This window comes from Taeniopygia guttata, chromosome 1A (genome assembly GCF_048771995.1).
Source record: "Taeniopygia guttata chromosome 1A, bTaeGut7.mat, whole genome shotgun sequence".
NCBI classification, from domain to species: Eukaryota; Metazoa; Chordata; class Aves; order Passeriformes; family Estrildidae; genus Taeniopygia; species Taeniopygia guttata.
Window position 1 is genome coordinate 58,156,048 of NC_133025.1, and position 19,169 is coordinate 58,175,216.

Sequence of the window (19,169 nt, forward strand, 5' to 3'; positions counted from 1 at the left end):
ATCTACCACACTATTAAACACAAAGGGCAAATTTATGCTTGGAATATCTCCCTTGGCAGTATTGGCACTAAACCAGGGAGCAATTTTCCATCTTGCACTTAGCAATGTGTTTCAGATTTGTAGACCATGGATCCATTAAAATATGACTCCATTAATTAGAAAGTAATTGTGGTATTTCTTTCTAGTGCTGAGGGATTAACTCAGTTTAATCTCGGTGTGGTTAACAAGGGCAGTTAGTTACTTGCTTTAAAGATGAGTTAAATCTGTAAAAAATAATGACTTAATGGAGAATAGGACTGGCCCCAAGGCATGTGCCCAGAAATGGAGTTGTTGACTTCATTGAGTTCAGTGGTAATCTTGAACTGAAGTGTAACACGATGTGGCCCCCAGGGGCTGTTCCTGTAGGTGGTCTGTACTTCAAATTCACCTGCAATCTTGGTATCTTTAAAAAAGATCATGAAAGAGAATATTAAGCTGTATCCAGCTTCAGTCCTCTGTGTTGATGCCAGCTATTGCTTTAGGGCAATTTCATGAAGCAGCAACAGAAAGAAACTGAAGTATAATGGTTGAGTACTTGTCAGTATTTGCTGTCACCAGTAATTACTGTTAGCAAATCCAGCTTGGCATAGTGGATATTAGACAAAAGGCAGCAGTGGAGCTGGAGCTCTCTGAGATATTTTTCTTCCAGAGCTGGCAATTCCCATCCTGTTAGCTGGTAACCAGCACACACTCCATCCTAATTCATTGCAGTACAGAGAAAAATCAGCTGCCTCCATTCATCTGTGGAATGCTTCACTGCTTGCAACTGATGGTGTCATGAAGGCTTTCTAGGAATTTACCAGTGGGTTTGGAAGTGTTTGAAAAATTACAGGTAAAGCAAGGAGCTGTTATTATACAGTAACACTTTAGTCCTGCTTGGGTCTGCCACTGCATGCCAGTGCACACTCTGCCAAAGTCTTGTCTTTCTATCAAATAAAGCTTTAAGGCAAAGAAAACATGTTTAGATGAAGGATATTGTAAAGAGATTTATGATCTCTCTTGGACATTCTCTTTTTAGTGCATAGGGACGGTCCTGTTGCCATGATTGCCTGCCTTGCTGTAGAGAGCTACAAAGAAAGAGGAACAGAAGGGTTAGAGCTGAGAAGAGGCAGCAGGAGGGATGTGGGTGGCTCCCTGGGGGAAGGGGAGAGGAAGTGAGATTTGCTGTGGCTGGGAGTTTGCTTTTTATTTTTTTTTTTCCCCCTGGTATGTTTACTATATTCCCAAGATCTGTTAAAAAGGGGGAAAAAATCATGTTATTTGCCTTATGTGTAAGCCTGTGGTCCATGTGGTCCCAGCCTTGGCCCCACATTTTGGTGGCTGCTGCAGGACAGGTGGCTGCTGTGTCCCTAACACAAGCCTGCCCCCTGGGATCTCATAGGCTGATCACGAAAGGTTTTCTCTGCACCTTTTCATCAGGGGATTGTACCTTTGATTTGGGGCTTTCCCATCTGGACCTGAGATGCATGAGGCTGAGAGACAGCCACCAAGTCCTCTCCATCCTTCCAGCTGTGCACCCTAATGCCATCATCCCGGCCATCCTCTTTCATGGCCCATCACCCCAAGCTCTTGCTGCTGGTGCCCTGTTCCCTCTCCCAAGCCTCTGCACCCTTGTCACTTTTTCAGCTCCTCCTTGAAGGCTGCTGGGAAGCAAGGAGCCCTGTTAGGGCTGTCTTTGTTCCTTTGTTCTGTGCTGTTGGGTGCAACTGGCAGGGAGCATAGGTACTGCAGGAGGGTCTGCAGAGATGCTATTGTGATGCTGTGAGAACTGGGAATCTTGTTTTTAGGTAGATGGCTTCCCCCTGTCTGTTATCCCTCTGTTGTTGAACAGAAGGATGCCTGGAATTAGCACTCCTTTTCTTTTTTTTTTATTCTTTGCCCTCCCAGTTCCTTTGCAGAAGCCTGAAGTTCAACATTGCAGATAATGCAAAATATTCTCATTGTTTATTAATATAGGTGGGTAATTCCTTATTACTGTCTTTGTTTAATGAAGGATTTAACAAAACCAATGCTTTCTTTTTTCTTCGATTCTGCCTACTGAACCGTCTCTTAAAAAAAGCAAAACCAAACCTGTTAGGCAGATACTTTAGTAGAGAAACTTGGCTCTGATGGAATTGGAATTGAGTAAAAACCCAATTTATTTATTCATCTCTGAATAAAAAACTTGTGATGTTGTCCATAACCTTCTACACTGCAGAGTTCGATAATCTAATCCAGGATATTATGTGTGTATATATATGTTATATATATGAAGCCCTGAAATGCAGCTGCACAAAATAAAGCAACTGAAATGAAACTGAGAACCAAGAAGGTGGAAGGTTGTGCTAAGAACTCATCTCAAAGTTCTTGCCAATATATTTGCTGATGGCAAGGTCTGATGATTCAATACAATCTGTCCCTGAAATGAATGAACTGAATGTGTATCAGCTTTCCTGTAATGTGCACTGAATTTGATTTGCTCTGGTTTTATTTTTTTCTAGGGCTGCCAGAATGAGTGCACGGGAGGAGGATATTCAGGAGAAACAGGAAAGCAAATGACTGAATCTTTCAAGGTATGTGTGAATGGCCTTCAGAAAAAGGGTTTTTTTTCAATCGGGTCCCAAAGTTGCAGAGCTGAGGATCACAGAAGGGCTCCAAAGCACTGGAGCTCTGGAGCATTATCAGCACTCCACAGCAAACAGGGCTGTGATAGTCAGGAATGCTGAGCAGCTGCCCGGAGCTGACATGAAATTGCATCCCTCTCTTTTTATTTTAATCTTATGCTTAGAAATGAGCTCAGCTAAGATACCATTCTTTTTCTCTGCCTCCTTCCTAAATGCAGTGCTAGTAACTAAGAGCTCATTTAAAAACTGTATGGATACAGATGTCAGCTTCCAGTTTTCTGTTAAAAGTGTAGAGCCTGTCAGCATGTGCTCCTTTGAATTCTACATCCATCCTAATTTCCTTTTTTCCTGCCTTTTATACATCTTTTGCCTTTATTCTTTATGTCACACATCTGTAATTATTTTCTCTCTCATTTGACGATTTACAATCTTTAAAAAAGCCTTATCTATATTTTGCAGAAATATGAAAGTAGTACTCAGAAAGTACTCATGAGTACTCAGTAGTATTCATGTTTTTCTGAGTTCCGTTCCTGTTATTTCTGACTATTGTCAGCAGTACATGAGATGAAATTAGACTGATATGCTTTGTAAGTGTTGTATTCTTCCTGAGATTTTTGGGCAGTGCCACAGCTGTGCAGTCTTCTGAACTATGCTTAAGTAATTATTTTCCCTTCAGTTCTCAAGCTTTAAACAGATATGAAAAATTAATGCTGCAGTAAATATATTGGGCTCTTTGATAAGGTTTATTTTGATGTTGGTCTCATTGAAAACAGCAAGGAATTCTTGAGAATCCATGACTACAGAATTTCACCATGTAGCAGCATGCCATTTTAATCTCTGTTTCCTCATTCTCGGTCCTTCCCAGCTCTTCTCTTCCTCATTTCTTCTGGCAGTTCTGCCCAAGGAGGAAAATTCAGGATGACTTTTCTGCCAGAAGATCTGACTTGAAAAATGCTGACAAAACCAGGCATGCAGCCAGTTTTGAAACCACAAGAAATCACAAGTCTGGAGTGCAAGGGTTGTTTTGTGGATTCACCTTCAATCAACAGATAGATCTCAGTAGATTCATTCAGCAGAGTGTGCTGGGGGCATTTGCAAACAAGAATTGCTGTACAGGAGGAGACCCTTGTGTAACCAACTGAACTGTGTTTGACACACTGAGGCAGTCCAGAAGGAAGGCAGAGTGACAACAAACTCTTGTGTTTGGGTCACAGGTGAACTTGGCATAAACTAAAACAGGCTTAAGACAGAAGTAATTATACCAGCAGTCAAGCAGGTGCCTTACCAAAGCTGCAAATACCAAGTGACACAAAGCTGGATTTAGTCCAGGTTCCTTTCCATTGATATTTGTGTGTCAGCCAGAATGGCTGATCATTGTAGTGGAGAGGCTGGGTGAGGGGGAAAATACATTAGCAGGTGGGACAGATGGTTATAAAGGGAATAATGCTTGGAGAAAGCAGCTGGCTCAGGCTGAAGTCTAATTTGTAAGACTTCATTCCTGCCTTATGACTCTGTTTCTGAAGGTGAGTTGAGATTTTCTAGAAATCTAGAGCTTTCTAGAAAATACTGTACTGTGGGAAGTGTGTGTATGAAAGTTAAGATGAGAATATAGGTCCTGGTTCTCATATCATGCATTATAATAATTATTTTTCAGCCTCTTTAACCTTACAGTAAAATTAAGAAGGAAAAACTTCATAAATAAAGACAAAACCAGCAAAAGAAAATGAAAATAAAAAAGCCTGTATTCATTCTAGGGAGCTTCTCAAACATTTTTGTGGAAGACAGTTATGGGGTTACAATTTCAGAAACTATAGCTAATAATATTTCAAAGGAATCAAGTTGACCCATGGGGCTGACTGTGCTGAGGAAAGCTGGATTTTGTGCCAGTGACCTAAGCAATCCAAGATTGTGGGAGTGCAGAAAACAGGGTATGGTTTTGGTTAAAGGTTACATAAAACATATTGTTTACAGTGGGTCCTGCCCAACATTTGAATGCCAGATTAGCCCTCTGAAGGCATTTCTGTTTAGAATGCAGTGCTGTGCTTTTTAGGTGGCTTGAGCTGCTCTGAGTTTTGCTGCAGTTTTCTGCCTGGGTTTGAAAGGTGGAGTCAGAAAGTCCCTGTACACTGTGAGGGAAGGCATGAATGTTACTTCAGTTTCTGGTAGGCAGTGAGCCCCTCTAACTGCTGGCTGTTCTCTATTTTCATAGACTTCTGTAAAAGCAGCAGGTCAGAATTGGCGTTTCCTTTGTCCTGATTGCCACTGAGCTACCTTAATTTGACTCAGTTCTGTGGTTAAAAATGTCATCCTGGCAGGTCTGTGGCTTACAAGGCATTTAATATATGACATTTAGAGTTGCCTTGTTGAGCAGTGATCTTGGAACAGCTAAGAAGCATTGAAGGAAATAGTGATTATGCTGCAGTTTCCTGCACTGTAAAGTGCCAGATCTCCAGGATTTATCTACCAAGCTCCTTCCACGTGACTGAAATCTTCCCTCCCTCGGCTGTTGGATGCATTTATGAATATATTTATTTAAATAGCAGATGGTGATTTGTGACCACACCTAAGTTGTAGTTTTTGTCTGTAGCCAGCACTGGATCTCTGTGAGGGGGATATTACACCAGCAATGTCATCCTTTGTGCCACTGAATGTTTTTTTGGGAAGTTGGATCAAGAAATTCACATGTCTAATTTTGTTCTTATACTTGCATCCAATAATACCACAAAACAGCACACAATTATGTCTAAGGCACTTAATTTTTATGACTAAAAATCTGGTAGTTCCTTTAATGCATTCATTCTGCTTATTGTGTTGTCACAAAACAGAATTAATATTGTTTGGAGAATGTAGCAGTCTGTTTCCGTATGTAACTCTGATTTGTTTTCTTTTAATGTGTGAATTCTGACTTGGAATTCCTAGTACTTGATGTTAAGAAACTAAAGGCGTCTGTGATACCTTTTATTTCTCTCGTATCCCGAAAGATGATTTAACATAGCCTTTTGTCTTGGAATTTGTTTTCCCTTTGAGATGATACATGGAATGCTTCAAAAAGGTATGACCTATTCCTCTGAGTTGCAGTAATCTGAAGCTCTGGAAAAATTGGCGTAGTAATGGTGCAAAGTTCAGTTCTTTTGTTCTACTTTTTAACAGCCAGAGTGGTGCAGTCTTTCTAGGGAATTTCTAGGGAATACTGGTTGGTTTGCTACACAGAAGCAGAATGGAGTAACTGTAGCTTACAAGTGGACCTGGATTGAGTTGCTCATTTGAAGAATGTGAAATATTTAACTGGGGCTTCTGTGCTGGTGCTGCTCTGAATATTTGTGGGTGCTCCCAGGGAGTTTTCTGCAGGCAGACCCGACCTTCCAGGCTCTGAACCAGTGGGATGTGAGCCTCTGGCAGCTGCATGGGCAGGCTGGTGCAGGGCTGTGCTGCAGCTGGTGATCCTTGTGGGGATCTTTGGCTTGCAGTGCTCTGCTGATATGCCTGCATGGTTTCCAATTCAGGCTATCTCACCTCTAGCCAGGTGAGGTGCTTGATATACTGAATTTTCCATGGTGATGTATGGCTTGTTATTTGTTTCTTGCATTGCTGTAATGTTTGTAAGCCCAGGCTGTGAATAAGGTGACACTGTGCTGAGAATTGTACAAATCTGAACATAAAGATTATTTCCACTCTCTATATATAAACCATCCCCCCAAAAGCCCCAACCAAAATAACTGACAATTTTTTCAAAGCTATACTGTATTTTCCACAAGAAGAAACTGAAATTCTTTTTCCAGTGCAAGCTCAGATTTCCATTCATTGTTCAAATTGAGAGATGGCCAGTGAAAGTTTTACATTACTGTGAGCCATAACCATTTTTATACTAAGGGGACCTGTGATTTGTGGTAAATACAGTGGGATATAGGATTCCTTACTCTGGGAATTGGGAGAGAAAACAATAAATTTTGAGAAAATAGATGTTTTAAGCTTTATTTTAGAAAACTATATGGTATGTGAAAAGTTTGCTGACAGTGATAAAAAACAAGCAGTTCTCTGATCTTGTTTTTTTTTTTTTTTTTACGAAAGAAGAAAATTATTTTCTTAACTAACTTTCTCATTTCCCATCAATTGCAAAGATCAAAGTAGATAAAATACTGAACAGTCTAATTTTTGAAGCATCGTCTTGGCTTTATCACATGAGCACATTAGTGTGACAGGGTTAAAATTCCACTTCTGCAAGAGTTTAAGAAGTAGTGAACAGTTTTCCTCTATTTTCATTTTATAGGAGCAGTAGGTAAAGTTATTGACTTGCTCAGAGCATATGGATCAAGGGAACACTCAGGTATTTTTGGAATGAGGAAACGCACGCTGTTTTAGTTACCATATTACCTACAAGGCTAATAAATATAAAGCAATTTACATGATTTATATATTTTCAAATATATGTTATTTCCTCCTCAGCTTGTCCTCAGTTTGTCATTTTCTACTGACATCAGTAAATTATTTACCTGCCAAAACATATATACACTCAGTGAGGCTTTTTATCATATTGCAGCTGTTGATTCTTCAAGGGTTTTGAGTGTTCGGTGGGGATATTAGAATAATACCCTACACTGCCATTTAAAATTCTATATTAGACTCCATTTTAAATATTGCTTGATGAGATAGAACATTTCCTTTATATTAAACTGTATGGGGAAAGATTTATTATAGAAATTTAATGACATCTTGATGCTGTGATGATCAGTAGTTCCCCAGAATGTGTGTAGAGAAAATCTGCTCGTATAGAAACTGTCTTGAAGCAGTAAAAGAGAAACAACCCAGTGGATATGTGTGTAACAGGACACAGTAAGGATATCCAAGTGCTTTGGAAGTGGGGCTCTCATCAGCCCTGGAGCTGGCCCTATGTGGCTCTGCTGAATGCAGTGCTGGGCTGCTCTCCTAAAGAATTCCTGTTTTCCTGGTGTCCAGTCTGATCCTCTTCAGCTAAAGCTCTGTCAGTTACCTGGTAGCTCATCTCTGCATCACCTCCCTGGAAGTGCATAGCTGTGGCCACTGTTAGATCAGGAATGCCAAGCTAGAGGCCAGTTCTGTTACTGTCATAACAATATTTAGCATGTGTGGGCTGGGCACTGCCTCAGAAAAGGTTATTCTGATTTTATTTTGATTTCAGCGGAATCTGTTCGTTGTATGTAATTGTCAGTGGTAACAAAACTATTTGTTTTTTATGATGTGTTCAATTTAGAAAGATTGGTGGGTAATAATAGTGTTAAATCACTGTACTTTCATATTACCTGGTTATGCATTCCTAGCAGGTATGTATAGGCTGCAGAATGATTTACAACCAAATCCATTCCTTCATCTTTACCAGCTCCAGGATAAAGAATGCTGAGTGGTTTCTGTGATATTTGCATCCACTTGGGCATGTCACAAACTCTCCTGAGTATTGCTATTAATAGGTGCACCAGACTGACACATATCTGCAGCTCTCATTCCAGTTATTAGGAAAGCATTTGGGGTCCGTGGCAGCTCCTTTCTGTTTCAGGTTGATGGCAAGTGGTTCTGTGTTTCTCTTCAAGTTGGTAATATTCTTTAAATAGTTGCAGGCTTTTAGCAAATAGGTTTTCTAAGCTGTAGTAGAGGAACCGATTGCCCCCTTATCTGGAGCTGAAGGATTTGCAAATAAAGCTTTTTACTTCGGCAAGTAACAGGAGCTTTAAGCCAAGATAAAAGGAAACTGCTAAAAAAACAGCCAGGGGCAGTTTGGCTGAGTTGATTTATAGCACAAGAAAGTGATGCTTTATCACTTTTTTCACTAGGAGCTTAAGATGTGTCTGTAAAAGCACAGAAATTGTACTGGATTTTTGGAGATTGCATTTAGCTTGTATCATTTTCTGGATTTGTTTTTCCCAAGGTAAAGAATTGCTTTTAAAATGCAAGGCTTAGCACCAGTCAGTGATCAAAGTAAACTTAGGAACTGACTCCAAAACTTAAAAAATACATAGTGTCCATACCTATTTCCAAGATTTCTTAAATTTTAATGTCATTGTGTTGTCATGTCCCCAGTTTTGAAAGTAAATGGTTTCTTTGCTGAACATACTTGAATAGAAGCTACAATTTAGGAAAATAATTTAGTCGGTTTGGTTTTTTTCATAGGATTCTCTTGGCCTTCCTGCTTGCTTTTGAAAGGATAGCCTAACTTCCCATGAATTAACAGCTAAGAGAGTTGGAAGAGGTTTCTGTTAATCCCATTTTTAGTCCTTGTTTCTAAGAAAGCACTGAGTGGAATGAAATGGCAAACTATGGCAATTTCATTGGCAGATCAGACACTGAATTTCATGGCAATATTTAAGTTTACCTTCTTTCTGCCAGTGTGAAAGGGAGATGGAATCTGAGAAAGAGTCAGATGTGGTTAACTGCATGTTTTAAATGGTTCCCATAACCTCTGTACAATATAGAGACTGTACCATGAAAGCATTTTGTATATCCAAAAGGTTTTGAATGCCTGCATTCCATGAATCCACTTCCCTGCATGTCTGCAAGCTTATTAAAATCAGGGTAAGAAGATTTAATTGGAGCTGCTCAGGACTTCAACATGCGAGATTATGATTCTATTCTTGGCTATTCCACACAACATGTTTGTGACTGGCCAGGCTACTTAGGCAAAATACTTCCAACTTGTTTGTCTGGAATTTAGGTTTGCTGTTCATGTCTTTGTTCAGCATGACTACTTCTTTCAGAGAAGGTTAGGTGCAAAAAGTCTCATTTTTTGTTTCAATTGCTTAATGTGAAAGACAAATGATATTTTCCAAACCAGGAGACAGTAGTGTGTTGAATCTCTGTGCAAAGATGTGTTATTGGTGAAATGTCAGAGACCGCTCTATTCCAGTCTTGTGTCACAGGCCAGTGTGAGCCCTCAGCTTGTGTTAGACTCAGAGTTTGCCTGGGAGAAGCTTTTTCTAAAAATGGAACATTGTGTTTATGCTTCTACACAGAAATACAGTGGTTGTGAGGCAAGGCATCAGGAATTGCATTAACCAAGCTGTCAGATCTTTGAGAAGAAGCAGTTTGTGTTAATACTGAACCACATTAATTAGGTAACTAGCTAAGTCTGCCATTAGTGAAGGATGGTCCTGGCTCTGTTTGTTCTGGGTTTTTCTGGTTTTTTCTGTTTTCTGTTTTAATGCTTTCTTACAAACATATGAGAGGACTTTTCTGCTATTATGGAATTGCAATCTGTGTTTCCCTAAATGGAACTGCTTCTTTCTAATCTGAATCCCAGGTGTGTGTACATTGCAGACGTGCAGTTGCATGGCCAAGGAGGGATTTTAGAGCTGACTTGCCCAAAAGTAACAGAGAGCTTACAGCAGTGTGTTTTTCACACCAGTGCAATTGGCTGCATTTAAGCCTGCTCACGTTTCCTGATCACCCTGCTTAGGTGATTGGAGCAGCTGGTACCAAACAGAAGTGATTCTTGGGACCAAAATACAGCAAGTGTGTCTGGTTTATTGCAATGTTTAATAGTCTCATCAATGTCTTTGTGGTTTGAATTACATAGAGAGAATTATACTTGAAATGTTTTAGAGAACTATTGCTATGAGAGATACTGGCTGTTTTTTGTAGATCTGAAAATACAAATAGCTGGAGTAGAGGAGGTAGACCTCTCTAAAATAAAGTAGATATGTTTCTTAAGATTTCCTCATTATCAGGTGGAAGGTTTCCTTAGGATCTGTAGGAATCCCATTCCAGCATCTTTCTTAACCTTAAAAACATGTCTTTTGAAATATGTCAGTAGAGAAGAGACTAATGAGTAATGGAGGAAAAAAGCCCCAACACCTAACAATTATAAAGACATGTAATTTTCCTGAAGCAGAAGAAAGGGATAAGGTGTAAAGATTTAAGTATTTTTGCTTGCCTTACAATCCAGATTCCTACAAAGCTGGAAGAAAGGGTCTCGATTAACTTAAATGGTCTCTGGATCAAATCAGAGGCAAGTTATGCAGGCGGCATTTCAGCAACATTGAAAAACTCTTATAATTTAGCTAGTGCTATTGAAATGAATGATATGTTTTTAGGGCAAAAGAAAATTTTTATGCTTTCTCTGTCATCTAGCCTGACTGTAGCTTTCCATCTTTCTTTCCCTTCTGTTGTATTTTGAGAGCTTTAGGATATATTTTCAGCTGTGCTGCTGTCCTGGGTGCCCTTCTCATTCCTTTAGGGAAGAAATTTATGTCAATTCCAACCACTTCTCTGTTTTCTTGTTAGAACAGGTTTACTTCCCTACTTACTGCTGCAGATCAAACATTCCTGCATCAGAATTGGAACCTCTGTCAGATCAGGGGAAAGGTTAAAGGAGCCAGCAGTAAGTCATGCTGCCCTCCTTTTCTTGCAGAGCATAGCAGAATTTCATTCTTTGGTGAGACAAATATCTGAGAAGTATCTGTTATGAATAGTTTGGGTTGGAGGCCTTGCAGAGGATGTACTGGACACAGTCCTTCCAGCTATATTTTCTGCTTGTTTCCATGACTGTCTCACAGCAGATTCAGAGCCTTGACTCTCTTTTGCTTTGTCATTTGTTTTGTGGTTTATTACCCAATGTACAGCCAGCCTGATGCAATGATTCCAGGACTCAGTCCAATTACATGTGCTAACATATTCTCAGATGAAGTTTCAGGGAAGCTTTATGTTGAAAGGTATCTGTTATTTTTGATATTTACCCTGGGATTGCAGAAGATTTAATTTTTTTTTTTTTTTGGTGATAGTAGTAGTAGTAAAAATAAGGCTTTTTTCCCCTCCTCAAATCTTATTATAACATCTTGGCACACTTTCCACTCTCAAGCCTCAGGCTCTGTTGTAAATTTAAAATACTATTGATGGTAATGGGATTATAGGATAGCTTACATAAATGTTGTTTTATACTTACAAGCTGCTTATTGATTTCTAAGAATGTGTTTGACTCTCTTACTCTTGTTTGGAGTTGATGGAATTCTGTGTTTGTATTATTTCTACTGCAGACTTTATTACTGTGACCAGAGCCATACAGGGCTTGGCTCTGTACAGAAAGTGATGGTCTGTGCCCCAGGAACTGGCAGTCTTTTCCAAAGAAGATGGTGAAAAAGAAGCTGGAAAATGAATGTGGGATGAGCAGAAGGGCTTTGTGGTGGGTGAGGGTGCTGGCAGTGTGGTGTATCCTGTGGTGCATTTTGGCTGCCCTTGGGGCTTTCTCAGCTACCATTGTTCTGCATTGGCCCAGGCTGGCAGTGGAGCTGTGGGAGAGCCACGCTGGGCTGCGTGGTGTTTGTGAGTGCTGTTCAGGGCTGGATCCCGTGTGGCTTGGGCTGGGGAGAGGCTGCTGAGCCATGGGACAGCCCCGGCGCTGGCAGGGCAGGGGCTGCTGCCCTTGGCAGTGTGAGCTGGCACACAGCTGGGGGACTGGCAGCATTCTTGGTGTGAGTTTTGTGCACACTGTTGCCTTTCTGTCCCAGGGTGACAGGAAAGGTTGCTGCCTTCGGGCACCGTGGGACAGCCTGGGTGTTGCTGGCTGGAGGTGCTGGGGCTGACAAGCTCTGAATTGTCAGCGCAGTCTGGAAGAAAAGGCACAGCAGGGGTTCCCAGATGGGGCAGCAGATGAGCTTCTGCTTGTGAGAACAGAGTGACAAAGGACAGCAAGTGATGGCCTGGCATTTGTTAGTCCTTCCTGCACAAGCCCCCTCAGGGAGATGGAGCCCCCATGCAGAGCGCTGGATTGCTGCTTTGGCACTCACTCCTCCCTGGGCAGAGGCACATTGCAGCATGGCAGCAGATCTGCATTTCCTCAAACTGCCTGCCTGCTTGGTGACTCCCATGGTGGGGGCTGCTGGGGAGGGAGGGGAAAGTGCTGATCCCCAGCTGCTTCAGCATCAGGCAGGTCCAGGCAGGCCTTGGTCTTGTGTCTGCCCTGTTCCAGCTTCCCGTGAAGCTGAGGATAGGTTATGGAACAGAAGATGACTGGGGGCATCCCTAGGCTGGCGCTGTGCTTGTGCCTGGTGTCTCCTGAGGGTACCAGCACACACAGAGCACGTGGGTTGGTTTGGGATGGGATCAAGTGTGGCACCCGGGCCCCGGATGGTGTGGCTGTCACCTCAGGACTATTCAGAGAAAGTCCACGTGGCAGGTAAATAAGGAGATGGGCATGATTTAGTGACCTGAAAATAAAATACAGTTTTAATAGTGAAAGCAACAAATAGCAGAGACAGCAAACAGGGTATGGGGTGCACTAAAAGGGCAAGGGTTAGGGTAGGATCAGTGAGATATCTATCTATCTGTCTATCTATCTATGTATAGGATGGGTTAGGGGTGGAGTCTGAGGACAGGGTACCAACCATAAACTGGGCTTAGGAATATTAAAATCAATGCGGCAAATATAAACCAGTTACAACAGGAGGAACAAAGAACTTTCTAATAATCATTAACATACAGACTCCCAGGGGGCAGTGGGGGTGAGTTTTTGCTCACCATAACTAAGGGGATTTCTCCTACAGCCTTAGATCAAAACCTTTGTTTCTCTCAACCCCAGCAATCAAGTTAACTTTGTGTGGTGCCCTGTTGTGAATTTGTGACCAGAACAGTATTTGAGCCACAGCTGAGCAGTGAGTGCATAGTGCCAAGGCCTTTTCTGCTCCTCACCCTGGCACCAGTGAGCAGGATGCTGGGAAGGGGACACAGCCGGGACAGCTGGCCCTGCTGGGGATAGCCCACTCCTCATGTCTGCTCAGCAACACAACTACAAGCTCCTGCTCTTCCTGCACTACTCAGGTATCAGGTGGCTGGTAGTGAGCCGTTGTGGTCTTTTGCATCACTTGTTTGGTTTTGTTTTGTTTTCCTTTATTCATAGAATCATCAAGGTTGGAAGAGACTTGAAGATCATCAAATCCAACTGTCAATCCAGCACTATCACTGCAACCCCTAAACCATACACCCAGATATTAAACTGTCTTAGCCCATGACGTTTGGTCCTGTCGCCTCCTGAGTGTGTTCAATACCAAGATCCATTCCATGTCCCATGAACATTCCCGATACCAGTGACATGAAAACCTGCACAAGCTTGGTTCCCACCCCTGCCCTGTCAGGCTCTCAGCCACAACTCACAACCCAGGCAGTGCCCCATGTGTGGGGAAGAGTGTCTGGAAAGCTGAGTGCTGAAAAAGTGAGGTTGCCACAGCCATAAGGACTGAAAGGCAGGAAATTCTCATCCCTGGAGCCTGATCAGAACAATTCTGTAAAGGCCCAAACTCATTCTCTCCAGCTCTCCTCAGCTATGCTTTGTTACCTTTCCCCATCATAGTAATTCCTTATGCTTTTTGTAATCTGTCTCCTTCTCAGGATTTGTTCCACTGCTGTTCACAAGTGCAAGGGCAAAACAAGTTATTTGATGTTGTCTGTGCTTCTGTGTTTGTTATTGCATGAGAAGGCCCTGATCTTTCCTAGGATATGCTTACAAATTCAGCATAAGATAAAAAATTATTGCAGTTGCTTGTGGTCTTGAATTAATCACCTAGACTGGAGGTCAGGGAGGTTACTTATTTCATCAGAGGAGATTACAGTCAGTCTCATTTGGGTTCATGTTAATGTTTTCGGGATCTCTGCTGAAACTTGCCGCTGTTTTTAGGTGACCTGTGGGTTATTTTACAGCTGGGGCGGTCAGATCTCGTTGTACTCAATTAAGTGACAGAAAATCCTGGCCTAGCACAGTGTTTAGAAAAGTTTGGGAGTGTCAAATGAGTTAGACCTGCTGCAGCTTATGGTCTAGGATTTTCAGTGCAGTGCAAACAACTGCAGCCAAGGATCATTTGGGAAGGCTTTGAGAAAACTTGCTAGAAAGCGTAGGACAAAATCTGCATTTGCCATCTGCACCTACCTGAGACGGCTGTCTAGGGTAAGAAAGGTAGGAATGCAGCAAGGAGAGTAACAGCTCTGGCCAGGGGTTGCTGTCGGCTCCAAATCCACTTAAAGCTATTGCACAGGTTGGGTGGAACAAGCATTGAGGTGACAGCTCAGCCAGGCACCAGGATGGCTTGTCACAGCCTTGATTAGAATTGACACGGACCAGCGTGTCACCTTTAATTTGACCCAGCTCATAACTGAGATGATCCATTTTGATCAAATGATGAATTTGAGTTGCATATAGTTACAATAAGTCTTCTTCACTTGGGCTGGGTAAAGCTTTGCCCTGGAAGAAACTGCATTGGAATTAACAGGCACTTTTCAGCTGAGGGGCTTCTCAAAAAGGGTCTCTTTGGGCCAGCGACCCTTTGTAGGTGTAATGTTGCCAGATAAGCCATGAAAATCAACAGTATGCAACTGGTTTCCCTTTTGCCTGCCATAGGCAGGGCAGTCTGATATTTCCTGTTCCTTACCAGAGTGTCCTGGGCTGGGATGTTGGAGGGACATCTACATCCCTTTCTGCTGTGACATGGAGTCTTTGCAGGCTTGGGACTGTGTCCTTTTACTTAAGAGGACAAGTGCCAAATAGCTGCACTCATTCAGACCATGTGCTACATCCACTTCTTTTTTTAAATCTCCCTTATCCTTTTTGTTCAGCATTTACCAGTTTTCCTTCCAGTTTAATGGTTTTATTCGGCAACAGCATCAGGAGGTGCTTGAGAGCATGTTGGATAAACAAAGCAAACAAAACACAAGCCTAGCTGAAAATTCCCCTTTGTGTTGGCAGTACAAACAGTGGAGATATGGGAGCTAATGCCAATCCCTAATGCATCCTTAACATGCTGCTTTTGGGGTTGGGGAATGTTGGCAAAGGAAGAAAGTAAATTGTTGTTTGTAAAGGTCATAGGTGATAGCAGGGTAGCACTGTGATAATCTTTTAAAGAGTGATATTAACATAATAGGCATTGATACTTAATGGGTTCTTCTGAGTGTTTGATTTCCCTACTGGTGCTGCTTGAACAAGTGAAACCCAAAGGGTTTGTGAACCAGGTGAGATGTTGTGTGGGGTGTCCAACTCCTCAGGGACCCAGAAGAGGCTGAGCCCACACTGTGGGAGAGAGTACTCCAGGGATGATCCTCCAAAACCTCTTCCCAATGTGTTATCCTCCATGGATAGCATGGAGGATGAAAAAAAATAACAAATGAATTGCAGCATTTGATGCTGTCTTGACATAAAAAGCATTTAGATTCTGAAAGATTTGGGTGCTGTTGCATACTGCTAATTTGCACTGCTTGGTAAAAAAATGGAGAAAAAGACATCATGGGTAAAGGAATAGAGTCCTAAGAAAGGATATTAAGAAAGTAATGGCCAAAAAAGTGGATCTCCAGAGAGCTTAACAGGGTTATAAGAGTGAGAAAAATTGTCTTTTTGCCCTGTTGAGTGATTATTGCCCTACTGGTCTGTGCAGTTTGGCCTGTCTCTAACGGCTTAGCTAGGCTGTTCCTACTGTTGTTTGAAGGAATTGTTATGGGTCAAGTGCTGTACCTGGCACTGTTGACTCAGGTGTTGGCACAGTGTCTGAAGGAAAGCTGGTTTGCCCAAATTCTGAGGGAGCTGCGAAAGAGCAAATGGGATCCCTGGTCAGATTCTGCAGTTCTAGGAAGCTCTGTGGTCTGGGAATTGTCTGCTTCTTTTCTGGATAAGGGTCAGTGTTTCCTACCTGTCCAGGCTTTCTGCCTTCAAGGGACTAGAACTGAAATGCAATGGGTGTGTTTCTTCACTTGTTCAGCTTGCTGCTCCATCTACGCTGCTTGTGGATTTATGAGAAGAGGTTAAAACTCTTCCCAATCTTTAAATAAAAGCTATTGTTAACCCCAGCAAACTTATCAAACTGTTTTGAAGTCATGCCTTTTAAGTAGTTGTGCTACCATCACTGGGGAGGCAGCAAAGGGAGTCATAAAAGCAGAAATCAGCACACTGATAGGAGTTCTAAGAAGAGGCTTCATATGATAATATGTTTTTTATTCTGTTCCACTCCTCTGTGATACCTTTTTTTTCCTAAAGCTTGATAAAAGTGCTAAGAGGTTGCCAGGTAAAATTAGTTTAAGGACATCATTAGGTGGTGCTTCTCCCCTTGGAGCGTTCACTGTCAGAAAAATAAAGGGAAGAGTTAAGAAGAGTTGTTTCATCAGATTATGCATTAATTTAACCAGACTAATGCACTGTAATATCTAGACAAGCCTTATAATTGGAGATAGTTGAAACAAGCTTTTAGCTATTCATGTGCTCCCGCTCTAAGTTAATTTCACATCTAAACCATTAAGCAAAAACAAAACAAAAAACACAACCAAACCTAAACCAAAACAACTAATCAATGAGAAACAGGTCTTTGTTCATTAAAGACATCCTGAAAATTAGGTTATTTTCCTAACAGAGATGGCGGTACACTTTTTCAAAACCTTGGGACTGATTTTATCTCATTTTGAAAAACCCATGTAAGGGGTGAGAAGTCAAGACACTGAGATCTCCTGCAGCAGTACTTTTTTAGATCAAACAATAATTTTGCAAATCATTTGATCAGTATTCTGGACTACCTCTGTTCCAGTCTATTCCATATGCATGCAAGGCAGGGGAGTAGGATTTCAGCTGGGGGTCTGCAATAAGGGCCAGTGCTTTCTGAGTTATGTTAGGAAGGAGAATGGAGCTTTGAATATGATTCTTTGAACTCTCCCTTGCCTCTGAGCAGCACATTTTAAATGCTCAGAAGGAAGCCTAGGAAGGGAAAGGAGAGGGTGAATCAAGGCTCTGCCTGCTTTGTAGCCCTCTCTGGTTGTTCAGCCCCTACCTGTGAATGAAAAGGGAGTGACTGCCAGAGATCTGCATTCCTTATTTCCCTGCTGTTCTTTAGGATGATTCACACCATAGGAGCTATCATGAAGAAAATTAACTCTATCCCAGCCAAAACCAGTACAAACCCCTGTGGCACATGTTTGCAGCTAGTTGTGGCTTATAAGAGAGTCTCCGCAGGCCTTGGTGCAGGGAAACATTTAGCCTTCTTTGATAATGGGATCTTCCTAGGATAATAAGTGTTTGAATGAGCAAGTTATTGTGGCATAAGTAACCTGCTGACTGCTGGCTCTGATCTCTCACATTGATTTTATGTATTAAAGGAAAATCAGTGTAACATCTGTCTAGTTGTGATGGTGATTAATTGCTGATGATCAGCTGATATTCTGAGCAATTGGGTGTTTCTGGAACTTGTACGGGAGTGTTAACCTAAGTGTCCAAGAGATTTCATGTGCTAATTTTCTGGTTTTGTACTTTGTACTGTTTCTTTAACTTAATTCTTTAACAGAATTTCAAAATATGCTAATTCTTGTATAATAGCACTGTGTGTATGTTTGTGTGCACTTTATGAATATTTTGCCAGCTACTTAGAGATTAGTTGCCTTTAACCATCATGTCATTAAATATACCTACAGAGAAAATATTAAGGCTTGTCCTTGTTCACTGATGCAGAATAATTTTAAATCAGTCTGACTTCATTATTTTGATACACTTCCATTTTTGTCTCTGTGTTCCTTCAGGCTTCTGACTTGATTATCACCCCAGCTACGACGTTCAAGGAAAAACCAGACCCCACTGGTTTAGTGTTTGGGACTGTGTTCACTGATAATATGCTGACAATTGAATGGTCCTTGGCTTCAGGATGGGAGAAACCCTATATTAAGCCACTAGAGAACCTCTCATTACATCCAGCCTCCTCGGCCCTGCATTATGCTATTGAAGTGAGTAGTAAATTGATTTGGAAACCACCATTTTGTTTTATTTGCTCTGGAAGCCACAGCTTTGTAATACAAGGAGTATTACTGCCTTCAGTTCATTAGTATTGAGTTACATTTTGTTTTGTTAGCTGGTGTTCTTCCAGAATGATTGCATTATTTACAACAGGTTTATGTATAACACAGAAGCAGCTGTGGCCTGGGGATGCCAGCACATTTCAAGTCCTAGCCTAGGGAAGGTGAGCTCTTTCTTGAGTGGTGATAAATTTATTTTAAAAACCATTCTTGTTCACTGACAGTGGGTTGGTCCAGTTACTGTTTCTGATGTGTGTAAGACCGTGAGCTTCTCAGAGTAGCTTTAATTTGGGGGCTGAACATGTACTTTGTAAAAGTTACTTGAAGCTGGTTAGAAGGTTGGTAGCTTGCATTGCAGGACAGACTAGGTGCTTGTTTGAAACTCTGACCCAGTTCCTCGAGCTCAGAGCTAGATCTGATGCGCTCAGTGTGTACAAGTGTGTTTAAGGAGAGAACAGACAGTGAGGAACCTTGGGAAGTGGTATGTTAAGTCGGAAACCAGCGTGGTTAAAGTTTCCATGCTTAGCTGATGGCTGCCTACAGCTGCCTTTGGTGCCCGCAGAGCAGTTTGGGCTGCACACCTGGTACGCACAGCTACTCACACCTGTGTGGGAATCCCAGCAGGGCACAGAACCTGAAATGGAAGCCCACTTCTGGGTAGGTGGGAGTGTTTCCACTGAACTGTGTGGAGTTGCTTGTGCTGCTTTTATTATTTCTTGTATTATTATATTTATTATATCTTGTATTGTTTAATTTTCCTTTTTT

At 41.7% G+C, this 19,169-nt stretch overlaps 1 protein-coding gene across 2 annotated transcripts in view; it reads left to right on the plus strand.

Moving 5' to 3' along the window:
• The window catches only part of BCAT1 (branched chain amino acid transaminase 1), a 60,280-nt gene that overhangs the window by 13,486 nt on the left and 27,625 nt on the right, over positions 1–19,169 (plus strand). For both annotated transcript variants that reach the window (XM_002197715.7, XM_030263356.4), the window contains exons 2-3: positions 2,520–2,591; positions 18,135–18,335. In XM_002197715.7, coding sequence (XP_002197751.3) covers positions 2,520–2,591; positions 18,135–18,335 — 273 coding nt within the window. The remainder of the gene's footprint in view (positions 1–2,519; positions 2,592–18,134; positions 18,336–19,169) is intronic.